This window comes from Neovison vison, chromosome 2, assembly GCF_020171115.1.
Source record: "Neovison vison isolate M4711 chromosome 2, ASM_NN_V1, whole genome shotgun sequence".
In the NCBI taxonomy this organism is placed as follows: domain Eukaryota; kingdom Metazoa; phylum Chordata; class Mammalia; order Carnivora; family Mustelidae; genus Neogale; species Neogale vison.
This window is the reverse complement of record NC_058092.1, coordinates 55,327,022-55,337,533: the sequence shown is the minus strand read 5'-3', so window position 1 is coordinate 55,337,533 and position 10,512 is coordinate 55,327,022. Positions and strand designations below refer to the sequence as shown.

The following is a 10,512-nucleotide window of genomic DNA, read 5'->3' as shown; positions in this document are numbered from 1 at the left end:
CCAGAGCCTGATTGTGCCCTGGAGTGGCCAGGAGCTGGGGGGAACCGGTCATCCTGCGGCGAGGAGGCCTTCGGGGACTCAAGGCACAGCCCGGTGAGCCCTCATCCTGTTCCTTCTCCCTAAATGTCTGGGGCAGGAGTGGGAAGTACTGCGGTTTCCTGGGACAGGAAATCCGATGTACAGAGAGAAAGCAGAGCTCCCCTTCCTTTCCCAGACCCCAGACACTACTTCCCACCACTCTGCTCCGCGGTGCAGAAGCTTGATCATACGGGTAGTTACCGAGAGCTTATATTTACCAAATACTGGCAAACAGTTTTCGTTTTTTCAGTTGTCCCCACAACTCTGTCTGGGAAGGGTTGTTCTTCCTTTACAGATAGAGAAAATGGAGATTCTGCGATATTAAATAATACGCCCAGGGCCTTAAACGATACGTGCTGCTCATGGGCTTATCTCCTGAGCATTGCAAACGGGGCTCTTTTGCTTTCTTTAACACCTCTCTTCCCAGCCTCTTGAAGTTTAAGAAGCTTTGAAATGGAGGCTGTTTGGCCCCTGAGGACCTACCCAAGATATCTAATAGGCCCTTCCTCCTTAATAATCAACCCAGGGCCCCTCCCCCAACCCAAAGCAAACAAATCCAAACCTTTAAAAGGACGCTTAAGTAGTCAATTAGTGGAGTTAGAAATAAAACAATGCCTCTAAGTCGCTGGCTTGGCACCTGTCCCTTGAAGGGCCCTCCGTGTAGATAGCATTAGCTGACAAGAACAATACACTGGGATCACGACAGAGCCGGTAAGAGTTAGAACAGAGTTGGAGAAAGGGCACTGAAGTGTTCTGGCCCCATCCCAATCCCTATTCATAGAAAAATAAGAACAGGAAAGGACCATTTATTGAATATCTACTTCCTAGTAGGTAGGAACCATTAGGTAATTGGTAAAGATTATCTCATTTAATCTCTTCATTGACCGTATGATGAGGGATAGTAACTCCATTTTCTTAAAGATAAGGATGAAGAATCAAAGAATAACATTCCCCTCTATAGTCAGATCACAGAGCTGGGATCTGTCCAACTCTAAGACCCTTGCTCTGTGCCCAACCTTTTTGTGTGCTTTGCTCACCGTAAACGGACAGTAAAATTTTCCAGAAATATGCATCAAATTTCAAGAGACTGGTGATAAAAGAGGTTCACAACTCAGTTTATTTTTACATTTTTCATTTATTTTCCAGAAAAAAAATCACATTTTAATAACAACTTACTTTAGGTATTTCGTCTTGATCTCATGTATAATTAAAGTTTGTTCTGAAACGGGAACCCTAGTTGCAGTAATGTGTCATGATAAATCATTGCATATTCAGGATTTTGTGAAATGGGTGGTTGGGAAAATTATGAAGAAAAAATATTTGTAAAAATCATTATTTACAAAAAATGATATCCACACATTTTCTAACTCATAAGGCAAGTAATTTAAAATGTTCTCATGATTATCTTCAATAAATCAATACTACACATTCATGTCACCATTGCTCAACAGCGAGCTTTGCTGCAGTGAACCCCTGCTTCTTTTGTTGGTTTTTTTCTTGAGCACAGCACAGAAGCGGTAAAGCTTTCATCATAGACAAAGCAGTAACGGTTATGAGAATAAAAGTACTCTCTGTTGAATTACACATGTAGGAAAAAGAGCCAAGCATCAACATTTTAACTAGGTTTTAAAAATATATACTTGAGCATTTTAACCCACAATTTCTTTTATAAATATGTCACGCTCAAGGAATTCTGTGAAATTATATACTCCGTACAAGATCATGAGGAAATTCAGTTTACTGTCACTATAAAGATCATGGGGAGTCCTGAATAAAGGAATAAAGGCTACCACCAACTCAAATTAAGGTATACACTAATAAGCATTTTTCTTAAGAAAGACAACTGATGGAATTTTATTAACTCTAGAAACACAGCAAAATTTCTCTGAGATTCTCTTCCTAGTTTTTCTGATTTTTAGAGTAAGAAAAAAAAAAAGAATTCTACTTAGTAGGCATGAAAATTAAAACTTGATCATTTCAAAAAAAAAACTTGATCATTTCATTCGTAGAGTTTTTTTTTCTACACAAAGTGAAAAATTGAAAAAAAAAGTATTCATACATTGAAATCCAATAATATTCAAACAGTTAAAAAAAAAAAAAAGCCAGCTCTATAAAGGACTGCTTGGCCTATAGTGAAGCTCTGCTCAGAGATAAGATTAGCGTATCATCATACAAGTACCAACACTTGGCTTTTTCAAGAAAACATATTGAGGAGCAATTTTCCAACTCTCTTAGACTGAGAGAGAAACAGAGACACAGATCAAACAGGAGCCAGTCTCTTTCATGCACCTCTGATTGACAAAGCAAGCATTCAATACTGAACTGCAAAGCCAATACAGTTATAAAAATGATCATCCTATCATCTCTTGCAAGGAAAAGAAAAAAATCTGGCTTTGGACCTTGGGAAGTGATCCCATTGGTAGTCATTGGTGTATTATTAAAATAGTTTGAAGTAACGATGTAATGTATGAATAACACTAAGCATTTATTTTGTCAAAAAAAAAAGGAGAGAAAATGTCAATGAAGTAACATACAACTGAACAAATGAGATAGAATTAACACTTGCATGATCTCATTCAATGGAATATTTAAAAATGATAAATGTCTTAATCATCTATCAAGCCAATTCATCAACTCTGAATGAATTAAAAATTGAGCTATATTTAAAGAAATGTAAAGTGATCCAGCTATATTCTGAATCAGTTTGTCCAGGAATTTTTTAAAAGGAATTTTGCTGATTTTGTGTAAAAACAATTAATTTGCAAAATAAGGCATAACAAAAAAGAACTGTGAAGTGTTCATTAATAGAGTGTAGGGTTCTGCAAAATCTTTGCTAAATAATATATCCCTCTCATTTAAAAAATGTTTTTCATATAGTTTCTAGCAAGGTTATGTAAAAACGCGGTCAGTGTTCATTTATCATGATTCAGTTTCTTAAAACCACTTAAGAAAGTATTACCCAAGATTGTTCACTTGTGTTAATTTCATTCTGTAAAGAATTTGGATTGTTTGCAACAGATGGTAGCCTGATGTGCTGGTCATAGGAGCAGACCTTAAAAATAATACTTAGAAAATTAAAACAACATTGTTGTTTTATTTTGAATATTTTAGGGGATAAAGTTAAATTCACTAAGGTATACTAATGAAATTTAAAATGATACTAACTCAGTTGAAGTCACAGGAATTCTTAAAGTTAAACAAAAACCCAGAAGCATCCTTTTGAAACATTCCTGGTTGTATTATTTGTGGTTCTTGAAGGATATGTAAGCTGGTGTTACAAGAAAACTTTTCTAAAGTTTCCTTCAAGGTGTGTTTAAGAAAAAAAAAAAAAAAAGTGTTTTTGTGATTTAGTAACTTTCTTAAGCTTCATTAAAACACTAGCCTTTATTATCAAATGTCTGAGGAGTGGGGACTATAGCATAGGACCACAGATTCTCAGGCCACAGTGAACATTTGTGAGAAACAGTAGACCTGGACATGATTTGGAAAATACTGGAATATAGGTGAATGCAGAAGTATCTCTTGCTTATTTTCTTTTAGGCATTAAGGGACACATAAAAATATATTTGCTTCTCAGTGAAACATCTTTTCTTATAAGGTTATAGGTGTATTTAGAATAAGCAACCTACTACCCTAGGGATAGAAGGAGGCAATCAAAAATACTGTAAGTCAAAAAAATTACTATAAATCAAAGGAAAAATAACTTTAGAAGTTATACCTAGAGAATAAATGATTATACTTATGGTGAATGTCAATAAGGAGGTGCCTTCTCTCACAAGAATACTCATTTAGGATAGAGATCAAATATTAAACATGCGGGGAAATCAAGAAATCTGACCACAGTCAATTCAAGAGACCCTAAAATTTGACTTTCCATCAAGAAGAATTTTTCAATTTGAATCAGATATTAAAATTGCAACTCTAGGCTACAGAAGATGACAGAACATCAAAGCAATGACCCGTAGAAAAGTGAGTGGGGTTTCTTTTGTTGTTGTTTGTTTTTAATATTTGGAGATTTAAATATTGGATTCCTACTTCATCTTCCCTCCACACATTTCATGCACAAAAAGTAATGTAATGGCAGGCATGTTTAATTCATGAGTGAAGGAATCACATTTAAATGCTATTTGCCAAATGGATTAAAAAAAAATACCAAACCCAAATGAAGCAGGAAAATCTAATAAAGCCTCATAACAGAAGTGCACACAGTAAAATGTGCATCATCAGAACACTTCAATCAATTAGCACAGATCAACTTGTTCATTCATATCAGCAACTTAATTTGACTTATTTCAAGGAAACATCATTCTTACTTATGTTAACTTTTAAAGGGATATTTAGAGATCATCCTCCATTTAATATCATAAAAAAATTAGTTTCCACTAAAAAAAATTGCTGGTCAGAAAACCATGTAGTGAAATGAGTACTTTTAGACTGAATGGAATTTTGCTGAATGCATAATCTCAAGGAAAAAGAAAGCTTTAAAAAAAAACCAAAAACCAGAATTCAACAAACGCATCTTATTGTAGATATCTACATATTTTACTGTGTCATTCAAATTTAATGGAGAGCTGTGATTATTTTGAAAAAAAAGAAAAAAGAAAAAAAGGAAAAACAAAAATGATGATGCAACTCCTTTATAATGACACTGGTCCACGCTTATCAAGCATCCTATTCAAAGGCCTACAAGATAAATATGGTCAGCTCAGAATCTACATGTCTGAGTGTCTCTTGCAAGGAAGGTGGCATTTATTAAGACTTTGTATTTGCAGTGAGTGGAAGCTTGTAATCTGTCTACTGCTTCTCTAGGTCTTTTAAGACATTGATGAAAAGGACAGAAATGTGAAATGAGAGAATGTATTTCAGGCCATCTTGAGACTAGATAGCATGACAGGAAAACTCTAAGGAAAAGATAGGGATTTTCCTAGAAAAACCCTTGAATCTTTTTTAGTTTTTTTATTTTTATTATTATTATTTTTTTGATTGGAGAAAGTTAAATGGACTGAGTGAAAAAATAAATTCACTAGAAAAATGATAGTCAACTTATAATTTAATTGATATAATTAATGTCATAACCAAGAAGGACCACAGAGATCTATTAGGGCAGGGATTCCCAGATTTTGGGTGCTCATCAAAATACATATTCCTAAACCTCATCCCTAGAGATTTATTCATTCAATATAAACTTGTTGATTCTTGCTATTGTCTAGGCTCTGGGATAGTGGTAAGTGAGCCAAAATCATTGCCCTTTTAAATGAATGTTGGTACAAGTGATCCACAAGTCATACTCTGAGAAATGTACCCTTTTCCAACAATTTTGTTATTGGAATTATCCTTATTTTGATACTGATTTTTCATAGCACCATTAACCTTGGGATTCAAATGATATATGTTTAGTAAAATGAAACAGAAGAATTTATTTCCCAGAATGAACAGCAAGGGGCCCCCTTTGCAGTCAAGATAACTGCCTTACTTCCTGCTGCTGTGTCGCTTCAGGAAAATTAATTACTCTAAGCCTCAATGTCATTGTAAAACAGGAATTACAAAGAGGGCTTACAACTTTGGGGTTGCTATGAGGATTAAATATCTGTAGTGACTGGTATATGGTAAGCAGTCAAGTAAATGTAAAGTTTTATTATCTATCAGTCAATGTATGTGATTGCACACGTTTTCTTAGGAAACCACCACATTGGATCTATATGATCTAGTAGAATCATGGAACTTCAGAGGTGAGAGAAATTTTATAGATCGTTGGTGTGTTATGACGGTGTTCAAATCGTGCTGAGGTGGGGGGTGGGGACCCCAGGTCTAAAGCGTGGCAGGAGCTACAACATTGCTTTGAGCTGTTTTACCTAATGGGATTCCATATGTAATTTTAGAAGAAAAAAGGCCTGCTGTTAAGAAAAACTTGAAAAACACTGGCAGTCCCAATCCCTTGTTCTAAAGATGAGAAACTAAGAAATCAGTGATTTGACCAATGTCACACTGCATCAATTAGCAATAGTTACTGTAGTCACCAGGCTTCTTTGAAAGGAAGATTTAGAAATGAAAATATGTGTCAGGATTGCCTCAGACACTTTGCAGATTGAGTAAAAATATGTAAAAACAAAATAAAACATCTCTATTTACTCAAAATCATTTGAAATATGGATGTCCTTTCTTTATAGGTGAAGTAGATTCCCAAATACCATACAGTGAATTTTCCTTTTGTCTATAGGTATAGAAAAGAACAGAGCTTTAAAAATAATTAAAAATATAATTCCTAGGAATTATAAATTCCAACTATGGTAAAATTCATACTAATTCTTAACAAGAATTTATTTTTAAAAATATCAAGAAAATATGGAATTTATTTAAAAAGAAAAACATACTTTCCATGTTGTCAAAATAAAGCAATACCATTCATACTTTCTATCTTGTTAGAACAGAAACTTTTAAAATAATAAATCTCAAGAAGTTGTGTTCTGGTTAATGAGAACTCTTTCTATCTTAACCCCTGGTATTGAAAATATTAATATGTACTTGCCCATTTTGTTCTGTTTAGGAATTGATAATGAACCTGACTTCATGGTTTTTGTTTTTTTTTTTTTAAATGTAGTAGAGACTCTTGAATTATCTAGGATCTTTTTTCCTAATAGGAATTCTTACTATACAGTACTATGGATATGGGTATAAGAGGAGATTGTAAACTACAAGATTAAAAAAAAAAAAAAAAAAAAAAAACTACCAAAATCTAAAGCCCTGATATGAGTTTATTGTGTTATTATTTGACCTATTTTTCTGAAAGAAGAAGGGATATCTTCTCTGTTGAGGTTCTGGTTATTGAAAGTTTAATAATTAGGAAGCCAATGGCCTCCATTCTGTTTCACAAAGACCAGTCAAGAGATCATAAGAGATCTTCATAGGGTCAATAGTTCCTGGAAATGTTTGAATAATGTTAGAGATTACTGTAATCTATGTTTTAAATTATATTTTTACAATATCAACAAAATTATTCTTTGAAAAAAACCCTTGTGTTTAATTACTAATTCACTCTAGAACTATATAAAATAAAATATAAAGAGCAAGACATTAGAACCAGTAATATTTACACATTTTTAATATGCTCTGTGTTAATATTCAATACGTTTTCCTTATGAATTGATTACTTAAAAACGCATTTTTATATTCATGTGCTGGATAATTCTCAATTCTCTGCTGCTTACTCTCCATTGGTTTCAGTCTTTGATGTTTCCCCATGTTTTATGGGATTTAAAAGTTTGCATTTCCTATTTTGGTTTCAAAATCAAATTGAATATCTTTACTTAAAATGAGTATATTAATAATTTGTCCAAAAAAACTTCCACACCAGACTGTCTGGGGAGCCAACTGAGTGTCTGAATAGTAGGAATTCTTCTGAGGTAAAACAGATCACTTTGAACATTCTCTGGGAACTGATTGAGAAGTACAAATGTTAATTTAAAAATTTCCACTATAAACAATTGCCTGTCACGATCTCATTTTAAAAGTAAGACTTACAAAATTTAATTTGATCTAAAATTTAAAGGGACTGACGATTCTTTGTCAAATATACATGAACGTAAAATAAAATTTAGCAACTAATGAGGAATACAACAGCTTGGTAATTCCAGTTATTTAATAACTTAGAATAAGAATCGGTTCATGTTTAAAATAAGGTCTATGACTTAAAGGAAGTTTTATGTTTTCAGATAGTGCAGGAGGAAGAGTTTACAGCTGAGACCCGCCCCAGAAGTGCTTCTCCGTTCTGAATCCTCACACTGTGAGGCCAGACTGAGTAATTACAGTTTCAATGATACCTCGCTACAATGAAATTATTACATAAATTTCTGGATAACTCTCTATCTGACTCCCCAAGAATGGCAAAGATATATAGTTACATATGATGAATCTTATCCAAAAGGAAATTTATTGCATGATAATGTGGATAGGATTTCATTTTTAAACTTTATTTTTTCCTTTTCAAATGATATAAATGATGATGATTAAAATTTTCCTTCTGGACTTAAACAGGGGACTAATTTTGTTTTTTCTGAGTTTTAGTATTAATGTTGTGATTCCCGCAGGTAAAGAGAAAGATACGTGGTACCATTCCCCATGTTAGATGGGAGAGACTCTGTTTAGAGTAATTGTGCGAAAGTTGTTCACTGGTTCAAGTATGGAAAGTCTTGGAATTTTAAAATCACAATGTTGGCTTTAGTCTGATATTATTCAGCAATCTCCACATTTGTTAAAATGTAGAGAGAGGGGGAAGTAAAGACTTCAACATCTTCTTTACTCTTGATTATAATTTCATATACTTAAACTTTAAATATGAATTGCTTTCCCTTTTTACACAAGTTATAAAAATAAGAGGCCCTGTTTACACAGTTTGCATTTTTATGAAATTTGCAGTTTGAAAAAAAAGCTTTTTAAAAAGTGGTAATTAATGCTCTTCTTGAATATGCTGTAACTTTAGAATTTTTTTTTTCTGAAATAGTTTCTGAATTTAACCCACTAAATATTTGAAGATAGAATTTTTATTTAGCACTAGAGTAAAACATACTAAGGATCGAAGAAAAGGAAGGTTTTTTTTCTGGTTCCACTTAATTTTCTTTGTATGTGGCACCCCCTTTATGACAGCTATCAATATTATATTTAAATTTTATATATTGACAAAATGCAATCTACCTCTGTAAGCATTGTGCCATTCAACAGTACTACTATTAAATTTACATACCACAGTTTAAATTACATCCATTTCAGGAATGGTAAAATGCTAAAACTCAAGTGTCTAACTGCCTTACTGGAATGAGTTACAATTTACAAATACAATAATTACATTTTAAAACCATTAACAATATTACACCTAGAAGTAAATACTGTAAGACTGGTCATCATGGTATTGTGTGAGGGAAATCATAGCTGAAAGTCATGGACATTTCCAGCAGATATATCCCAAGTGCAGATTTTGGTTTGTTTCCATCAAACCAAAATTAAAATCTGTTTCTCATACAACAGTTCTCCATTATGTGAATCCTCCAAATCCTTCCATAAGATTTTATTAGTTATCTGCCAAGTATTTTCCTGCAAAACAAAACAACATATCAACAGGTTACCTGCTTGTTCCATAATGGGATTATGATATGGGCAACATTTTCATTCTACCTGTCCTACTCGTAGAAGCCAAATACTGCATCTTGTGGGGTGTGATACTAGTATAAAATACATATAATTTCTTAAGTTTTCAATTTCTCAGACCAGCTAGTTGCCTTTTCATGTTTCTACATATGAACCATTTGCAGAGGTTTGGGTTTTAGGATAGGTTGGGAGATTTGTTTCTGGATGTGGGAATCCAACTTGTTATGGGAAGAGTAACCTGGGAAATTTTTGAGAATGGAGGGGTTATAACTAATAATTACATGAGTACAGCAGGCATTAAAACCAGGAGTTATCCCGACAAGTCATTGATAAATATAATCACCCTAGTATTGGGAACTCCTTTACCAACAAACTATCGTGTGTGCCAAAAACCTGTCTCATGGTCGTATTCAGCTTATAGGCAACCATTTCTGATACTGCCCTAGATTTTTTAAGGTTGCTTATTTTATTTTATTAAAGACTTTATATATTTATTTGACAGAGAGATCACAAGTAGGCAGAGAGGCAGGCAGAGTGGTGGGCGGAGCAGACTCCCCGCTGAGCAGAGAGCCTGATGTGGGGCTCGATCCCAGGATGCTGGGATCATGACCTGAGCCGAAGGCAGAGGCTTAACCCACTGAGCCACCCAGGCACCCCAGGTTGCTTATTTTAAAGTGAAAGGTGGACCCTCTCAGATTTCAGCTATGCCTGACAAATATAAAACCTATAAATTCTTATTGGAGGAAAAAGAATCTTCAGGTAAGAGGTAAATTCAGAGGCACATAGCCTTTATTTTGTCAAGATAAAAACAGTAGGATTTACTTCATTTAATTAACCTCAGTGTATATATGTGTATATAATGTATATAATGGGAATAACTGGTCATTCCCATATAAGAAACAGAGCCAGATAAGTAACCACAGCCTTCCTAATTCTGATTTCCAGGTTATTATCCCATTTTTACTTCATTCTACAATCAGTTTTCTTTCTAAGGGGATGAGAAATGGGGATTGGGAATGGGGAAGTGGAAAAGAAAGAAGATGAGCAAATCAGACACTATTCCTTCTCAAGAGAGTAGCTAAGGTGACACAATTTTTGCAAATGAAAACTCACAGGATGCCCACTTACCTGCAGCAAACCTTTTCTTGATGAGTGAGAACCGATACCCTGCTCCAACAAGCTCAATGTCACATCCAGAAAGGGTGCTTCCTTCACTTGTGAACTGCACAACCAGTGGGGAGGGTTTGCTTGGACCTTCAGATAACTGAAATCTTGCCAATAAAGAACCCACCCCTA

The 10,512-nt window shown here is 34.2% G+C and overlaps 1 protein-coding gene across 22 annotated transcripts in view; it reads right to left on the bottom strand.

Annotated features, from left to right (window-relative positions):
• Positions 1-7,698: 7,698 nt before the first annotated feature.
• The window catches only part of SGIP1 (SH3GL interacting endocytic adaptor 1), a 209,110-nt gene continuing 206,296 nt past the window's right edge, over positions 7,699-10,512 (bottom strand). For all 22 annotated transcript variants that reach the window (XM_044238412.1, XM_044238413.1, XM_044238401.1 and 19 more), the window contains 2 exons: positions 10,345-10,509; positions 7,699-9,162 (listed from right to left, as the gene is read on the bottom strand). In XM_044238412.1, coding sequence (XP_044094347.1) covers positions 9,140-9,162; positions 10,345-10,509 — 188 coding nt within the window. In that variant the 3' untranslated portion in view covers positions 7,699-9,139. The remainder of the gene's footprint in view (positions 9,163-10,344; positions 10,510-10,512) is intronic.